General features: G+C 44.2%; 1 protein-coding gene across 1 annotated transcript; it reads right to left on the bottom strand.

Moving 5' to 3' along the window:
- Nucleotides 1-17,143: 17,143 nt before the first annotated feature.
- On the bottom strand, nucleotides 17,144-17,826 carry LOC309560081 (death domain-containing protein CRADD-like). The gene has a single exon (XM_082263600.1). The coding sequence runs from the start codon at nucleotides 17,792-17,794 to the stop codon at nucleotides 17,201-17,203; it is 594 nt and encodes a 197-aa protein (XP_082119726.1). The 5' UTR covers nucleotides 17,795-17,826; the 3' UTR covers nucleotides 17,144-17,200.
- Between the last annotated feature and the right edge of the window lie 385 nt (nucleotides 17,827-18,211).

The raw sequence follows: 18,211 nt of genomic DNA, 5'->3' as shown, positions 1-18,211 counted from the left end.
GCTCCTATTAGAACAGGTCCTGTAGCGGTCAATGGACCGCGACTTGTCAGGCTGACAAGTCGCGCTAATGTGAACCGGGTCTTAGTGTTTTTTAATTTTTTATTTTGTTTTTTAAATAAATATGAACAGCGTTTGCTAAATAAATAAAATAAAGTATATAATAAATATACAGCGACCGAAATGCTAATAAGTAAAGTGCCAAATGCATACATAGAAAAATGAAAAGGGCAAAGATGAATACAATGAATGTGCAAAAATACAAAAAGAGTTTTAAATGACCATAAATATTATAAACTTCCATATATTGTCCAAAAAACAGCGCAAATGTGCTCAGACTGTGTGGTACATTTGCACTGTTTTTTTTTTTTTTGGACAATATATGGACGTGTATAATAGTCATTTAAAACAGTTTTTGCACATTTTTATATGTATCCATTTGGTACTTTTAGCATTTTGGTCACTGTAGATTTATTACATACTTCATACATATATAGAAAGCGCTGTTTAATATTTATTTATTTAGTCCCACATCCCCATTTGGGTGAACAGCAGCTGCTTTTTGTTTCTTCTTACGCCATCCAAAGCACGGATTTCCCTATACATTATTTTGTTTTTTGCTTGGTTTTGATTTTTGGGATTTTGAGGTTTTGTTTTTTCTTTTTTACTTTTTGTGTTCTACTTTTTTTTTAAATTTTGTTTTTTTCTTTGCTTGGAAATTAATTGCAGTGAATGCCGCAGTGCTGTCAGCTCATTTGATTTCTGGTAAGATCAACAGATATTTTACTGTATTTACAGCATTGTTATAGATTGCATGTATTTTTTTGCTCAGACATGCGCTTCTAAGTAAAAGAACTTAAAGGTTGCAAGCAAAGCATTTGGCTTTCCCGCTTGTTGTCTAAACTACCTAGGGGTGTATTTAAAGAAAAAAAAAAAATAATAATAATATTAAGAGCTCATGAAACTGTGTATATACAATACGTTTTATGCCAATGGTGGAAACATTGGATGTTGTCAGGCTATTTTCTCTCCAGGTCAAATGTCATTCATTCATAAAATATAGAGTAGCTTGGGAAAATCCTGCGTTATGGCCACTGGATGAAGATGGCAGTCATAGTAAATAATATTTATTTCCTATAAGTAGCTTCATCAAGCAGCCATAATGAAGGATATTCAACCTGGAGAGAAAATAGCGAAAAAAACGATTAACTCCCCCCCTGCACAGAATGAATTAATGAATGAATGCGCAGTTTCACATGTGAATAGGCTATAAAAACACCCCATAGTGTCAGTGTATTGTAAAGTACAGCTATTATTGTTGCACTTTAAAATATATACTGTACATTGCAGTGTATTTTATGTTTATCATTTTATCCTTCTCTAGGAAGGAAAGCCAAATCACTTGATAAAAGCAATGGTGGTCAGAGATTGTAGACTTTGCACTGTTATTATTGTACAAGTATAAAGAGTTTAATTTAAATGACAATATATTGGATACTAAATAATGTTCCATTGGATGATTCTTATAGAGGGAATCTTTTTTTTGTTTTCAGTTAGTAGGCGTTTTAAATTATTTTCTTCCTAAAGTTATATTTGATTAAGACTTTGACATTTTACATGTTTTTTGTGTTTATATTGTTATGATTGTACTTCATATTTAGATTTGTAGAGGCTCCGGCTGATGGCTACTAGTCATCAAATAACAAATGGCAGCCACAGTGTGACTCTGGTCACCACGAGATAACGTATGGCAACAACAGAACAGTAAAGGCCAGTTGATGATCTACTGATCGGGCGACGTGGCTTCTGTATGTCATATGGAAATACAGTTGCCTGAGCATGTCTGGGCAAAATTAAAAAATAAAATTAAGTATATAAATGTAAACAAAAGTAAAATTCAAAATGTGTGTGTGTGTGTGTGTGTGTAAAATATATATATATCTGTGTTAAAAAAAATCTGTATCTAAAAAAGAAATAAATATATATTATGTATGTGTGTATGTATGTGTGTGTGTATATATATATATATATATATATAAAATAATAATGTGTATGAATTTTACCCCCTTCCTTTTTTGCGATTTTTTTTTTTTTTTTTTTTTTTTTTTACTGCGTGACTTTAACGGACAATTGCGCGGTCCTGCGACGCTGTACCTTAATGAATTTGGCGTCCTTCTTTTTTTCCACAAACAGAGCTTTCTTTTGGTGGTATTTGATCACCTGTGCGATTTTTTGATCATGCGCTATAAACAAAAAAAGAGCGTAAATTTAGCAAAAATATTTTTCACATTTTTTTTATATGAAATTCCCAAAAAAAATGTAAAAATCAAAAATTTTTTAACATTTTCGGCCAATTTGTTTCATGCTACATATGTTTGGTAAAAAGAAAAACCCAAAAAGCGTATTTTGATTGGTTTGCGCAAAAGTTATCGCGTTTACTAACTAAGGGAAAGATTTTTGTCATTTTTGGTGTATTTTTTTTTTTAACGAGTAATGGCGGCGATCTGCGATTTTTTTTTTTTTTTTTTTTTTTGCGGGACTGCGACATTGCGGCGGACAGATCGGACCCTTGACTTATATTTTTGACACTTTTGGGGTTATCAGTGACATTACTGCAGTAATCAGTGCTATAAATATGCACTGTTACTGTAAAAATGACACTGGCAGGGAAGGGGTTAACTGTATTGGAGAGGGAGGGGTTAAGTGTGTCCTAGGGGCGTGCTTCTAACTGTGATTGGACATGGCTGCTACTGTAAAAACAGAGATCAACGGTCCTACATAGTAGAACCGTCTGATCTCCATTTTTACACAGGGGAGAATGACAGGCGGCTTGTTTACATTAGCCGCCTGCCTTTCTCCCTCTCTACCGACGATCGCAGTGTGACCGGCGGACATCGGGTCCGCCGGTCACACGCACGGACTCCTTAGTGAACGAGCCGGGGCGGGCACGCGCCCGCCCGCTATTGGCTCACAAGCCGATGACAGGCTAGTGAGGTATATATACGTCACTTTGTCTGGCCGGGGCTGACCGCCGCAGTATATGTACTTGCGGCGGTCGGCAAGCGGTTAATATAGATATATATATATATTTTTTTTTTTTTTTTTGTCCAGACATGCTCAAGCGTCTGTGGATATTTCTGGCAAATTAATAGGTATATTTCTGCACTTTCAGCATTTTTGGGGAGGATTTTGACGCAGCAGAGACAGCGCTGTCAGCACCCTACAGGAGGTTAGGAGCTCACTGGATTGCTGGCAGATTCGCATGTCATTTTGCTGCATTTGTTTAGTTTGCCTAGGTATTTTTCTGTACTTGGGGAAATGTGCGTGTATTATATTTTTTAATTTCTATTTTGCCCAGACGTACACTATAACAAATTGTGTATAGACATTTCAAAGTTTTACGCACCCAATCAGATTTACTGTATATTATGGTGATTACATTCACATGTGTAACTTAACTTTAAAAAAAGGTTCCCTTGTAAACCGTTTTTATTATGCCTGGAAACAATAATATAGTTTTGAAAATTGTATTTTATTATTTCATTTTTTTTATTTTATTTTTTTAATTAACAGACGTAATTTAATTTTTCTGTATTATAGGCTGTCACATAGGAGTCTATTTAAAGGGGTCCTTTACTTTTTTAAACAGCCTGAACATATATAATGGTAATCGAACGATATTGTTTTTTTTATTACCGATATTTTGGTCATCGCATATCGGTATTGGCCAATATTTTCCTACATTTAAAAAAAAAAATATATATATATATATAATTTTTTTTTCCCCTCCTCTGCACTTCAAAGCATTCAAAACGCAAAGTTTGGCTGTTTTGAATGCTGTCTTTTTTGGAATCTGCCACCAGACAGTACCCGGAAGTGATGTCATGACATCACTTCCGGGTTTTTACATGGAGACCCAATCAGAGCCAAATGCGGCTTTGATCGGGTGTTCGGCGGCCGTGCAGGCTGGTTGCCCAGGTCTCTTAGTGGGACGGGAGACCCGGGCGAGCCGCGGAAGGCGGCGGCGGGACGTCCCCTCCCGCTCCTTGTAATGACAGCCGAGCGGCTTCTCAGCCGCATCAGTTTTCATTACAAGACAGCCGACCATCGGCTATGGACGCCGGTACTGGGGTGATGCCTCTAGCTGCAGACATCACTCCGGTACAGCACTTTCCCGAAATATCAGCAATATCGGTAACCTCCGGGGCCGATTTCAAAATGTCGGAGAAAGTGCATATCGGCCCCCGATAATCGATTGGTCCCTAATGTATAACCATGATTAAATACAAAGAAGGTTTAGCTTGGGTTTGAAGAAATACATGTAGCTTCTCATCTTTTACTGGTATGGACTGGTTAATGTGTTGGGATCTATACTGGTATGGACTGGTTAATGTGTTGGGATCTATACGGGTATGGACTGGGTAATGTGTTGGGATCTATACTGGTATGGACTGGTTAATGTGTTGGGATCTATACTGGTATGGACTGGTTAATGTGTTGGGATCTATACGGGTATGGACTGGGTAATGTGTTGGGATCTATACTGGTATTGACTGGGTAATGTGTTGGGATCTATACTGGTATGGACTGGTTAATGTGTTGGGATCTATACTGGTATGGACTGGGTAATGTGTTGGGATCTATACTGGTATGGACTGGGTAATGTGTTGGGATCTATACTGGTATGGACTGGGTAATGTGTTGGGATCTATACTGGTATGGACTGGGTAATGTGTTAGGAACTAAAGGATGCCACAACATTTGATTAGAAAATAAAATGATCACCCTACAGAGGGCTGAATTCAAAGACACCCCAAAATCAAAGTAAAAAAAGGATGCAACAGGCTAGTCAAGTTTGCTGAAATTTCATTACAGGAACTCAGAATGGTCCTCAGTAGTTTGTATGGTTCCCACATGCTTGTATGTATGCCTGACAACATCGGGGCATGCTCCTACTAAGACGACAGATGGTGTCCTGGGGTATTTACTCCCCGATCTGGACCAGGGAATCACTGAGCTCCTGAACAGACTGAGGTGCAACCTGGCAGCGTCGGATGGACCGAAACAAAATGTCCCAGAGGTGTTCTATTGGATATCGTTCAGGCGAGCGTGGGGGCCATTCAATGGCATCAATTCCTTCATTCCCCAGGAACTGGATGCATACTCTCACCACATGAGGCCAGACAATGCCCGGCCTCATGTGGTGAGAGTATGCAGCCAGTTCCTGGAGGATGAAGGAATTGATACCATTGAATGGCCCCCACGCTCGCCTGACCTAAATCCAATAGAACACCTCTTGGACATTTTGTTTCTGTCCATCCGACGCCAACAGCTTGCACCTAAATCTGTTGAGGAACTCAGTGATGCCCTGGCCCAGATCTGGGAGGAAATACCCCAGGAGGCCCCAATGTCAGGCATACATACAAACTACTGAGGACCGTTTTTAGTTGCTGCAATGAAATTTCAGCAAAATGGACTCGCCTGCCGCATCATTTTTTTTCACTTTGATTTTCGGGGTGTCTTTGAATTCAGTCCTCTGTAGGGTGATCGTTTTCATTTCCATCAAACAATTTCAGTCCCAACACATTACCCAGTCTATACCAGCATGAGATTTTTCCTCATTGAGATCTGATGTGTTTTCAAAGTGTTCCTTTAATTTTTTTTTTTTTTTAGCAGTGTGTAACGCATCTATAAAATGAGTCCTCTGTTGAAGTCTACCAGACGAAACCGGTCAGGATGCACGTACGCTGCTGCTGAGGAGACGAAGGGAGGATACCGCTGTTGTTCTGGATCTCGCCTGTTAGCCGCAGGAGCGCTGTAATCCACAGCAGGGACTAGCTCGCGGTCGGCAAGCGGCGGTACCTTTCAAAGCCTCTGTGTCTATGATATGCGTGCAAAGGGTGATTGAAATGTAAGCATATACGCTGAAGGGGAGGAAAGTTTTATTTAATTAATAAAGTCGAAACAGTATTACACTACTCTCTTGCTTCATGTCGTTTGCTTACAAATTGCACTGAGGAGATATACAGCCTGATAGTGACCCCTGGTGGACCGATAGGATCTGGACGTGCTCAAGAGACGACAGACCGACCAGAAGCAAGGGCTCATGCAGCTTATGCATAAAGGCGTATTTCAAGGGCAATTTGGTGAGTGGCCACTTCATAGGGGTGCACAGTCGGTGTGGTGAAGGATTAGTGATACTGTGTGTACAATCACTGCTGAACATCAGAGGGGAAATCTTTTTGTTGGCTGTGACTGCTCATCCTGTGGAGTTGGGACTAGTTTGCAGTTGCATGCTCTGAAGCACTGCAGGAACTGACTAATATACTTGCACACATACATTGTGTGTGCTGAAGCGCCGCTGAATGTATGATATAATGAACTGAGACGCACAGATTGGGCTATTATTATACATTTGATTTTGCAAGTTTTACGTTTACAGTGGCAGCTAGTGCATTAAAAGGATGCACAGAGTGACATGTTTTACATGATTTTATTTACTATTTATTCATGATTTGAGTAGATATATTTATTTCTTTATACCTTACACTGATTTATATATATATTTCTCTAGCGCTCATCGACAGACGTAGTCCTCGGTGATACACCACCTTCGGGTTATGTTACCTCCGCAGGAGCAGGACTAGACAGGAAATTAAAAAGCTCTGGCCACACCCTAGGGGCAGTCCCAGAGGGTATATCCTCTCTCTCTCTGCCTCAGCAAATCAGTTATTTTCTGTCTAGTTAGGAGTAAGGACCTAGATACCTTGCTGGGATCTTAGGTCCTGGCAAGAAATTTTTTTCTAAAAGGATTTTTGGACAGCTTTTTTTCTCCAGTGTTCCTGTGAGATCTTCAAGCAAGAAAGCTGAACTGGGCGACGGGCTGGATGTTGAGATCCGGTGGTCACCCCAGTTCAGCCTACGAGCGCGTGCAGGCCATAGCTCCGCGCTGAGTCGGCCGCGACAAAGTCCCATTAAAGGACTGAACCCGCGAGTTAAACGTCTCGCTGAAACGCCAAAGACCATGAGTCACGGCGTCTGTATCGGTCGACAGCCCTCCCGCCCCGGTGGAGAGGGGTACTGTCAGGAGTTGGTGCCCGCCTGGTTCCGGTATGGTGAGTAGTATGTTCCCCCTGTTTTCCCTGACGGGTTTTGTGGTGAACGCGGGCCCCTCTCTGTATGGTAAGAAAGAGTTTCTTTCTATCCTATAACATGTCACAAATCCTCCTACTTTGAGTGTGATTTTATGTGTGCAAAAGCCAGGAGGCTTGGTTTGGGAGCTAACAATCTATTGTATACATGTTTTAAAGATGTAATCTGTGGCATTCTGGGTTAAGTATAAGCTACCTACCAGTCAGAAGCCATGGACATGTAAACTGCCTTCCAAGTCAGATCTCCAGCTAATAGCAGGCCTCCCGAACGGCCATGCGGTCCGCCAGGGCCGGCACCGCCAAACACGCCATATCCCCATGCAGAGAGAGTGTTGTGTGCCTGCAGCACACCGCTAGTCAGCACAGGCCGCCGCCATTTTTTTTGCTGGATCGCACGAGCCGCCATTTTGGCGTAGCCTCGTGTCTCCAGCATGGGGGCGGCCATGTTTTAGGTGATTCTACACCTCGTGGAGCTTGGGGGAGGCGCCGGAAGGCGTACAGAGGGGCGGAGCCGCCTCCTTTCTTCCTGGGCAGCCAGCCAAAAGACTTCCTGTTTGTCTAAGACAGCGCTGTGAGCTGTTGCAGTTCAACTCTGAACATCAAGTGGTGAGCCTGGGGGTCTATCTCTCTCTCTCTCGATCGATAGGGATCCCTAGCAGGGAACACTAAGGGGTTTTTTGTGGCGCTGAGGGTCAAAAAAAAAAAAAAAAAGTTTTTCTTTACTTTGAATTATATCATCCAGGAAGTAACTGGAGTTATTATGGACCCTGCCACACAGATTCCCCCACCTGTTTCCCTCGAGGGGGCCTCGGGACCCGCCGGTGTACAGAGTATAGAGTCATTTACAGCAATTTTGGAGTCTATGGTGGCTCGGGTGGAGGCGGCCTGTCAGGGACGGGGGTCAAGGAAGCGACCCCCGCCTACCCCTATACTATCTGACACCTCTGACTCTGATTCAGAGATGGTCACTGCAGTTGCAGGTTCCTCTGCAAGGGCTGCTATCCCAGGTAAAGCCCCCTCAGACAGTGAGGAGGACGCTTCTTCTCCTGCTATAATTCAGGAAGAAGCATTGGTGGACGCACTAGTTGTGGCAGTGCAAGAAACCTTAAAACTTGAGGCTTTACCGGCAGAGGCAACTGAAACAGAGATTCCTTTTGGGACTAATAAGCCCATCAAAACGGCGAAGGCTTTTCCTGTACCTAAATGTTTTGGAAATCAGATTAAAGGAGAATGGGAACATTCTAAACGTACCTTTACTATTTCCAAGCGTATTGCTAGACGCTATCCGTTTGAGGAATCCATCATTAAGAAATGGACGGTACCACCAGTCGTGGATCCGCCTATTTCCAGGCTGAATAAAGCCACGGTTATTCCAGTGGAGGACACTTCGTCCTTTAAGGATCCGGTGGATCGAAAGATAGAAGCGGAGTCCCGCACTATCTTTTCTCTGATAGGGTCAGCATTTAGACCAGTAATTGTTATTGGTCTAGTTTCCCAGACACTTACAGAATGGGCGAAGATGGTACGCCAAGATCTTAGGGGAAAAGATATTCCCCAGGAGACATCTGATTTGATGGAACAGATCATACAAGGGCTACGGTTTATCTGTGACGCAGCCTTGGACACTACTCCCTTGTTACGGCATGCATCTAAGTTAGCAGTGATCCTCAGACGTGTGCTGTGGTTAAAATGCTGGTCAGCTGACCTAGGTTCCAAAAAGACTTTGACCAATCTCCCTTTCCAGGGGAATCGTCTATTTGGAGCCAACCTAGATGAAATCATTAAGGATGCCACCGGGGGCAAGAGTACTTTTTTGCCACAGGCTGCAAAAGCTAAGGAACCTCGCAACAAGCGAGGACCTTTCTTTACCGCCCATAAAGGATGCCCGGCTGGTACTTCCGGGAAAGGCAAGACTCCTCCAGGAGGGTTCAAGAAGGGCTGGTCGGACAAGCAGAGGACCAACCCAGCCAAACCCGAAGTAAAGGAGTACACAGCCTGAAGGTGCGCCCCCACCCAATTTCAGGGTGGGGGGACGTTTTCACCGGTATTCAGGACATTAGATCGAGCATCAACCACTACTACCGGTGCGATTCTTCCCTTCCAACATTTAAGTACAGGAAGCGGTAGTTACCGTTCCCTGTATAGATCTTTTCCTTTACCTTTTCCTAAGATTAGTCCCGATACCTCACAGGAATCGGATCTGATTGACCAGATAGGCCAAGTAGCCTCTAGTCGGGTGACTTCGGTCCCTGAGGTTCAACCAGAAAAGATCACCTTGCCTGATAACTATCAGGTATCTGATAAATGTGTGGGAACAGAAAACGACCAGACTTTCTCGGATGGTCGGGGCCAGATACCTCTAGGGACGCCTGGTTCAGATCCAATCAGCGCCAGTGGTCCTAGAAATTCTAGGCTGGCCTCTTCAAGCCGGCCTGGCCGACTTGGACAGGTTAGTCGCAGACGTTCCGTGGGAACTTCGTCTCAGGGAGTGTCTGTAGTCTCAAGGACCTATTTACCTTCGTGCTTTACAGTCGCTGGTTTTAATGGCCTGGCCATTGAGACCCAAGTACTGAAGGACAGAGGTTTGTCTACTTCTGTCATTCCTACCCTTATTAAAGCAAGGAAAGCGACTTCCAGCAAAGTCTATTATCACACATGGAAGACTTATATTGCGTGGTGCGAATCTTTAGGATTTCCTCCACGTACCTATTCGGTGTCTCGAATATTGGCCTTTTTGCAACAAGGGGTTGAGCAGAAGCTAGCCTTGAGCACCATCAAGGGTCAAGTTTCAGCATTAGCAATCTTCTTTCAGAAACCTTTAGCTACCAAATCCTTGGTGCGGAATTTCATCCAGGGGGTGCGGCACCTGGCTCCTCCAGTCCGCGCGCCCTTACCGCCCTGGGATCTTAATTTGGTTTTGTCGGTTCTACAGAAACCTCCCTTTGAAAACATCAGGGAGATTCCCTTGCTTACTTTATCCCAGAAGGTGGTCTTCTTGGTGGCTATTACTTCTGCTCGCAGGGTGTCAGAACTGGCTGCATTATCATGCCAGTCCCCATACCTAGTGATTCATAGGGATAAGGTAGTACTTCATCCTAAGCCATCTTTTCTTCCTAAGGTGGTTTCAGATTTTCATCTGAATGAAGATATTGTACTACCTTCCTTGTGTCCTCAGCCCAAGCATCATCGGGAACATGCATTGCATTCCTTGGATGTGGTTCGGGCAATCAGGGTATACCTGAAAGCTACGGAATCATTCCGTAAGACGGATTCACTTTTTGTGATCACGGATGGCCCCAGAAAGGGTTTGCCTGCATCTGCCGCGACCATTGCCAAATGGATTAGACAAACGGTGGTACAGGCTTATTCTATTAAGGGTCAGAGTCCTCCGTTCCCTGTTAGGGCGCACTCCACTCGAGCACTCAGTACTTCCTGGGCCTTTCGCCATCAGGCGTCAGTGGTCCAGGTATGTAAGGCGGCCACTTGGTCGTCGGTACATACCTTTACTAAATTCTATAAAATTGATGTGACGGCATCGGCGGATGCCTCATTTGGCCGCAAGGTTTTGCAGGCCGCAATTTGAGGAGACCGGTGGTCTACCTCGAGGGTTTTTTTCTGTTTGAAAAATTTTTTTGTTGAGTCTCATCATTAAGGATGAGCATTGTAAACTTCTAGTTGGCACCGGTTGGGCCTTCTAGATTGGGATTTGATTTCCATTTTCCCACCCCTCAGTTGTGATACTGCTCTGGGACGTCCCGAAGGTGGTGTATCACCGAGGACTACGTCTGTCGATGAGCGCTAGAGAAAAATGGATTTTTGTAAAATCTTACCGTAAAATCCTTTTCTCTTAGCTCATCGACAGACGTAGTCCCCGCCCCTCTGTTTTGGAGTTGGGTTGGGTTAAATTCTCTAAGCACTGCTTTTTCACATAACTGATTTGCTGAGGCAGAGAGAGAGAGGATATACCCTCTGGGACTGCCCCTAGGGTGTGGCCAGAGCTTTTTAATTTCCTGTCTAGTCCTGCTCCTGCGGAGGTAACATAACCCGAAGGTGGTGTATCACCGAGGACTACGTCTGTCGATGAGCTAAGAGAAAAGGATTTTACGGTAAGATTTTACAAAAATCCATTTATTTTAGCGCTGGGCGGGTGGTTGACGTTTTTTAGCATCAGTTACCTTTTACAATATAAAATATGAGTTTCACTTTTTGAATTGAATTACTGAAATAAATTCCCTTTTTGATTATAGTCTCATTTTATGAGATGCACCGGTATAGCACTGAATAAATAGATTAAGGGCAGGTTTGTCTGGATGGAGCTCACCCCTCCTTAATGGTATGGGGGACACACTCGACACCCAACAAGAGCATAATGGCATCCAGTGTGTCTCCACGCCAAACTCAGCCAGCAAGCTGTGCATGCATGTGGCAATCACCACAATCTATACCTAGCCTTTACAGTAAGATGCACATGGAAGGGCAATGCACAACACAAACAACAAAAATGTTTTTTTTTTCCCCAGCACACTTACCCGGTAGCCTGCAACAAAATCAAATTAACAGTTTGTTAAAAACAGAGGTTTTAGTTGCACACATTGCCCACCACACTCCCCAGGTCAAAGGTATTCCCACCAACGTCACTCCAGGATCACCTCGAACCCAGGGCGAACATGCCAAACTCCACCCCCCCCCCCCCCAAGATTTATTAGCACCATGTGTAATCTGCACGCTTAGCTCAAAACCTCCTGACCCCCCCCTCCAAGAAAATTTCCCCTTCCTTACACAAATTCTCTACCCCACAAATGTCTCTCCTAGGCAAAAATCCCCCATTCCAGCACAAATTCCCCTCACCAATCTCCCACCCTGGCACAAAGCCAGCCAGCCCCCCCCCCCCAATTTCACCTTAAGGTACAAATGCCCCCAACCATCCCTACGAACAAAAATTCCCCCCCTATATTAGTTTTTCTAGCACAAATCCCCCATCCTGGCACAAACCTCCCCAAATTTCCCCTCCTAGAACAATTCTTACCTCCTGCTGCATCCCCAAATTCCACCTTCCAACACAAATCCCCTCTCAATCTCCTTGTGCTGCCCCCCCAACTTCCCATGATACCACAGTACCCAGGGCAGCTGCCTCCCCTTGTCCCGGCCCTGGGTATTTCCACCCACCTTACCACCCTCGGTCACAGGTATTCATATCAACTTTACCCTCCAGTCAAAGACATCCCCACCAACCATACCACCCCTCATCCCCGGGTCACCGGTATCCACACCTACCTCAACTCCCAAGTCACATGAATTTCCACCAAGCTCACAGGTATCCCCATCAACTTTACCCCCCACCCTACACACATCACATGTATTCCCACTAACCTCAACCCCTGGGGCATTGGTATCTCTCTAACCTCAATCTCTAGGTCAATGATCTCCCCACCAATCTTACTCCCAGGCCACATGTATCTCCACTCACCTACCTTCCCCCCAGGTCTCCTCATTAACTAGACTCTCTGAATCCTGGAAGATGAAGTAAAAAATATATAAATAAAGTTCGCTGTCATAAAATAAGCTAAAAAGCAAAAATCCCAAAGGAAGGGTATATAAGAATGTGTAGTGCATAAAATGATGTGCACCAATTCATATACATATCAGATTCCTGTGTATAACATAGTATAATCAAAGTGCATAAAAATGCAAACAGGAGAAAACAAATATGCAAAACTTAAAACAACGAAAAAAAAACCACCCTTACTCCCTGAGTCGCAGGTATCCCCACCAACCTCACCCATCAGGTCAAAGGTATCCTCACTAGCTTTAACTTTGGATCACAGGCATCTCCTGGTTAACCGCATGTATGACTACCAACCCCAACCCACACACACCGTTACACATACTCTACCCCGCCAAATAATAGAATATTGCATGATCAATAAATATAGACACCATAGTTACTGGTAAGTAAATATTATATAGAAACAATCCTTTAGAGGCATAAATATCACAGACAAAGATGAACAGCAATACCAAGAAAACATTCCACAAATATTACAAAACCAATTCTAAGCGGCATATAAATCACAGGCACAGATTCACCCCAACAAAACCCAATCAAATCATCATAAACTGGATGAATTACCAACCAACAGACTTATCCAATATTCCCACTCTCCTCAGTCAGGTCTCCTTCCTGCCATTATTATACTAGTTCCTTCCATTCACTATCATTGAGGAATCTCTGATTGGTCCAAACTGAACAATCATATCTTTCTCAGGAAAATGATTGGATGGAACTCAAGCCCCCTTTATTGTGATTCCCATCAGTATTTCTATCTAAATAAATCTGTTTGCTATTCTTAGTCGTGGGGTCTCTTGCATGGACCAGTTCATTAACCAATTGTCAACCGCCTACCACATATATACTGCGGCAGGTCGGCTCTATTGTGTGAAATGACGTACCTGTATGTCATTTGACGCAACAGCCACTGGGGCGTGCACACGCGCCACGGGAGGCGTGGTCGCGTGCTGATTGGACATAGGGGGGCCAATCAGCAAGTCCGGTGGACTGGATGTCTGCTGGCCATCCGCGATCGTTCCCAGAAAAAACGGCAGATTGCCGTTCTGACAGAGGAGAAGATGGAGATCTTGTGTTCCTGCTAGGCAGAAACACGGATCTCTGTCTTCCCCCAGTCAGACCATCTCCCACACAGTTAGAAAGCACCCCTAGGGACACACTTACCCCATCGATCACCCCTGATGTTAACGGCTTCCCTGTCAGTGTCATTAGTACAGTGACAGTGCATTTTATTAGCACTAATCACCGTATTAGTGTCACTGGTCCCCAAAAATGTGTCAGGTGTCCGATTGGTCCCCCACAATGTCGCAGTCCAGCTAAAGATTGCTGATCGCTGCCATTACTAGTAGAAAAATAAAGTAAATAAAAATTCCATAAATATATCCCCTAGTTTGTAGATGCAATAACTTTTGCACAGACCAATCAATATACACTTATTGGGATTTTATTTACTAAAAATATGTAGCAGAATACATATTGGCCTAAACTGATGAAGAAATTTGATTTTTTTTTTTACATTTTTTTGTTGGATATGTACACTTAACAGTCCATTACATGGACCTAGAGGCAAAACATCAATTGACACTGAGGGATTAATACAACTTCAATCACCAAAGAATGTTTATTGTTCAAGAATAGATCAGGAGTTGTGAAAGTTGTTCAGTAGAAGTCTTTGGGGATCAACTGAACAGGGGGTGTCTGAAGCCATGGATGTCAGACTGAGGTAAGGATGCATCAGGGGCAGCATATGACAACAAAAATTTGGGTAAAATTTTTATTTTTAACTTTCCCAGGAGACAGGAGGCTTTTCTTTTTAGCTGAGAAGAAGGGCCAACTTCGTATTGACGGCCATGGATTTGAAATGGGATGTCCAAAAAGTCCAATAAGGTGTGTTAGTCTATTTCTCTCACTGACACCAACAATGAGGCACTATTCCTCCCACTGACACCAACGATTGGAAACAATTCCTCCCACTAATATCAACAATAAACTACTATTCCCCCCACTGATACCAACAATTGGGCACTATTCCTCCCACTGACACCAATGATGGAGCACTATTCCTCTCACTGATACCAATGATGGGGCACTATTCCTCTCACTGATACCAATGATGGAGCACTATTCCTCTCACTGATACCAATGATGGGGCACTATTCCTCTCACTGATACCAATGATGGGGCACTATTCCTCCCACTGATACCAATGATGGAGCACTATTCCTCCCACTGACACCAATGATGGGGTACTATTCCTCCCACTTATACCAATGATGGGACACTATTCCTCCCACTGACACCAATGATGGAGCATTATTCCTCCCACTGATACCAATGATGGGGCACTATTCCTCCCACTGATACCAATGATGGGGCACTATTCCTCCCACTGACACCAATGACGGGGCACTATTCCTCTCATTGATACCAATGATGGAGCACTATTCCTCCCACTGATACCAATGATGGGACACTATTCCTCCCACTGACACCAATGATGGAGTATTATTCCTCCCACTGATACCAATGATGGGGCACTATTCCTCCCACTGACACCAATGACTGGGCACTATTCCTCTCATTGATACCAATGATGGGACACTATTCCTCTCATTGATACCAATGATGGGGCATTATTCCTCCCACTGATACCAATGATGGAGCATTATTCCTCCCACTGATACCAATGATGGGGCACTATTCCTCCCACTGACACCAATGACGGGGCACTATTCCTACCACTGATACCAATGACGGGGCACTATTCCTCCCACTGATACCAATGACGGGGCACTATTCCTCCCACTGATACCAAAGATGGGACACTATTCCTCCCACTGATACCAATGATGGGACACTATTCCTCCCACTGATACCAATGATGGGACACTATTCCTCCCACTGACACCAATGATGGGGCACTATTCCTCCCACTGATACCAATGATGGGGCACTATTCCTCCCACTGATACCAAAGATGGGACACTATTCCTCCCACTGATACCAATGATGGGACACTATTCCTCCCACTGACACCAATGATGGGGCACTATTCCTCCCACTGACACCAATGACGGGGCACTATTCCTCTCATTGATGCCAATGATGGGGCACTATTCCTCCCACTGATACCAATGATGGGGCACTATTCCTCCCACTGATACCAATGATGGGGCACTATTCCTCCCACTGATACCAATGATGGGGCACTATTCCTTCCACTGATACCAATGATGGGGCACTATTCCTCCCACTGATACCAATGATGGGGCACTATTCCTCCCACTGATACCAATGATGGGGCACTATTCCTCCCACTGATACCAATGATGGGGCACTATTCCTCCCACTGATACCAATGATGGGGCACTATTCCTCCCACTGATACCAATGATGGGGCACTAGTCCTCCCACTGACACCAATGACGGGGCACTATTCCTCCCACTGATACCAATGACGGGGCACTATTCCTCCCACTGATACCAAAGATGGGACACTATTCCTCCCACTGATACCAATGATGGGACACTATTCCTCCCACTGACACCAATGATGGGGCACTATTCCTCCCACTGACACCAATGACGGGGCACTATTCCTCTCATTGATGCCAATGATGGGGCACTATTCCTCCCACTGATACCAATGATGGGGCACTATTCCTCCCACTGATACCAATGACGGGGCACTATTCCTTCCACTGATACCAATGATGGGGCACTATTCCTCCCACTGATACCAATGATGGGGCACTATTCCTCCCACTGATACCAATGATGGGGCACTATTCCCCCCACTGACACCAATGATGGGGAATTATTCATCCCACTCACAACAATGGGACACTACACCTTCCACTAAAACCAACAATTGGAAACTATTCCCCCCACTGATACCAACAATTGGGCATTATATCTCTCACTGACACCAACAATGAGGCCCTATTCCTTCTATTGACACCAATGATGGGCCACTATTTCTCTCACGGACACCAACATGTACTTTTCCCCCTTTTGGACAGTTGATTGCATGGACCTAGAGGCAAAACATCAATTTACACTGAGGGATTAACACAAATTCAATCCAATCACCAATGAATGTTTCTTGTTCAATAATAGATCAGGAGTTGTGAAAGTTGTTCAATAGAAGTCTATGGGGATCAACTGAATAGGGGGTGCCTGAAGGAAGTAAGATTGCATCTGGAAGCGCTAAAAGGTTCCTACAAGCCATGGATGTCAGACTGAGGTAAGGATGCACCAGGGACAGCATATGACATAACAAACAAAAATTTGGGTAAAATTTTTATTTTTAACCTTCCCAGGAGACAGGAGGCTTTTCTTTTTAGCTGGGAAGAAGGACCAACTTTGTATTGACAGCCTCGGTTTTGAAATGGGATGTCCAAAAATTCTAATAAGGTGTGATTGATGGCCTGGTGACCACAAAGTGTCCTAAGCTAAGCATAGCTGAAGTTGCACATGGGGAACGTCATTGTAAAATAAGTTTTATTTCTGAAGGATCCATCTCAGCAGCTTCCAAAGCTTCCCACAGACGTTGGATGGTGGCCTTGCGTCCCATGTGTTGCTTCCATTTCACCAGTCCCTCCAAGACCTGTGAGTGCAGGTTACATGGATGTTCTACTTTACACCTGTACAGGTCGCTTTGGTCTAGTCCTAGGTGACCTAGAACCTGCTCCCATTCCGATCCCAGTTTTCCCGCCAGACGGTTCAGTTGCCGGTCGTTGGGACAGTTCTGTAGGACATTGGCAGGCAAGGCTGAAGATTTGCTCTCGGATACAGGAGGGATCTTTAGACAGTGCTGCTTTAAATTCTCCTGGACCCATGGGAATTCGGTCAACGAGTCCAGGAAGATGTCAAAGGCCTTGGGCCCCCGAGTGGGCAGGATGTCTAAGAGCTTCATGGCTCTTCTCTGACTGGTGACTTGTCCACATATGTCCTCCAATTGTTCACGGGTGATGATGCCTTCCTGGTACAGATACTGGGGAACCAGCCCGTCGGCTACGGCATGGGAACACAAATCAAGACCAAGGCTCCTGAGGAGCTCCTTGTGTTTAGAATCCATCGTTCACCTGTGTAATAGGGACATCAATAGGGAATTTATTACAATACAATATACAGGTCTATCCATACAAAACTTTAGAGCCTCATTCACACTCAAAGCCAAACTTCAGGCAGATATACAAAAAATAACGCAGCTCTGTATTCATTATTACATCAATAAAATTATTATTTTTTAAATGCAACCAATGTAAGTCCCTGAATTTGACTTCTGCCGTGCCTGTACAGCAAAGCCCTGACTGGGGGGGAGGTGAAGCAGCACCAGGAGCCAGTTATAACATGCTAATAGGAGGAGAGAGGGTGCCATTCACAATCAATAATCAATGCACTGCACACAGAACAGGTACACCATTATACGTTTTGGAAACGCGCGTTCAGTGGGTATTGCACGTGTGTCTGTAGGCCATTAACCACTTAAGCC

This window comes from Pelophylax lessonae (genome assembly GCF_965119305.1).
Source record: "Pelophylax lessonae genome assembly, chromosome: 7".
Taxonomy (NCBI): Eukaryota; Metazoa; Chordata; class Amphibia; order Anura; family Ranidae; genus Pelophylax; species Pelophylax lessonae.
This window is presented reverse-complemented; position numbering and strand designations above follow the sequence as displayed.

Excerpts from the sequence above, each read along its gene's own strand:
- LOC309560081 (XM_082263600.1), bottom strand. The coding sequence starts at position 17,794 with ATGGATTCTAAACACAAGGAGCTCCTCAGGAGCCTTGGTCTTGATTTG.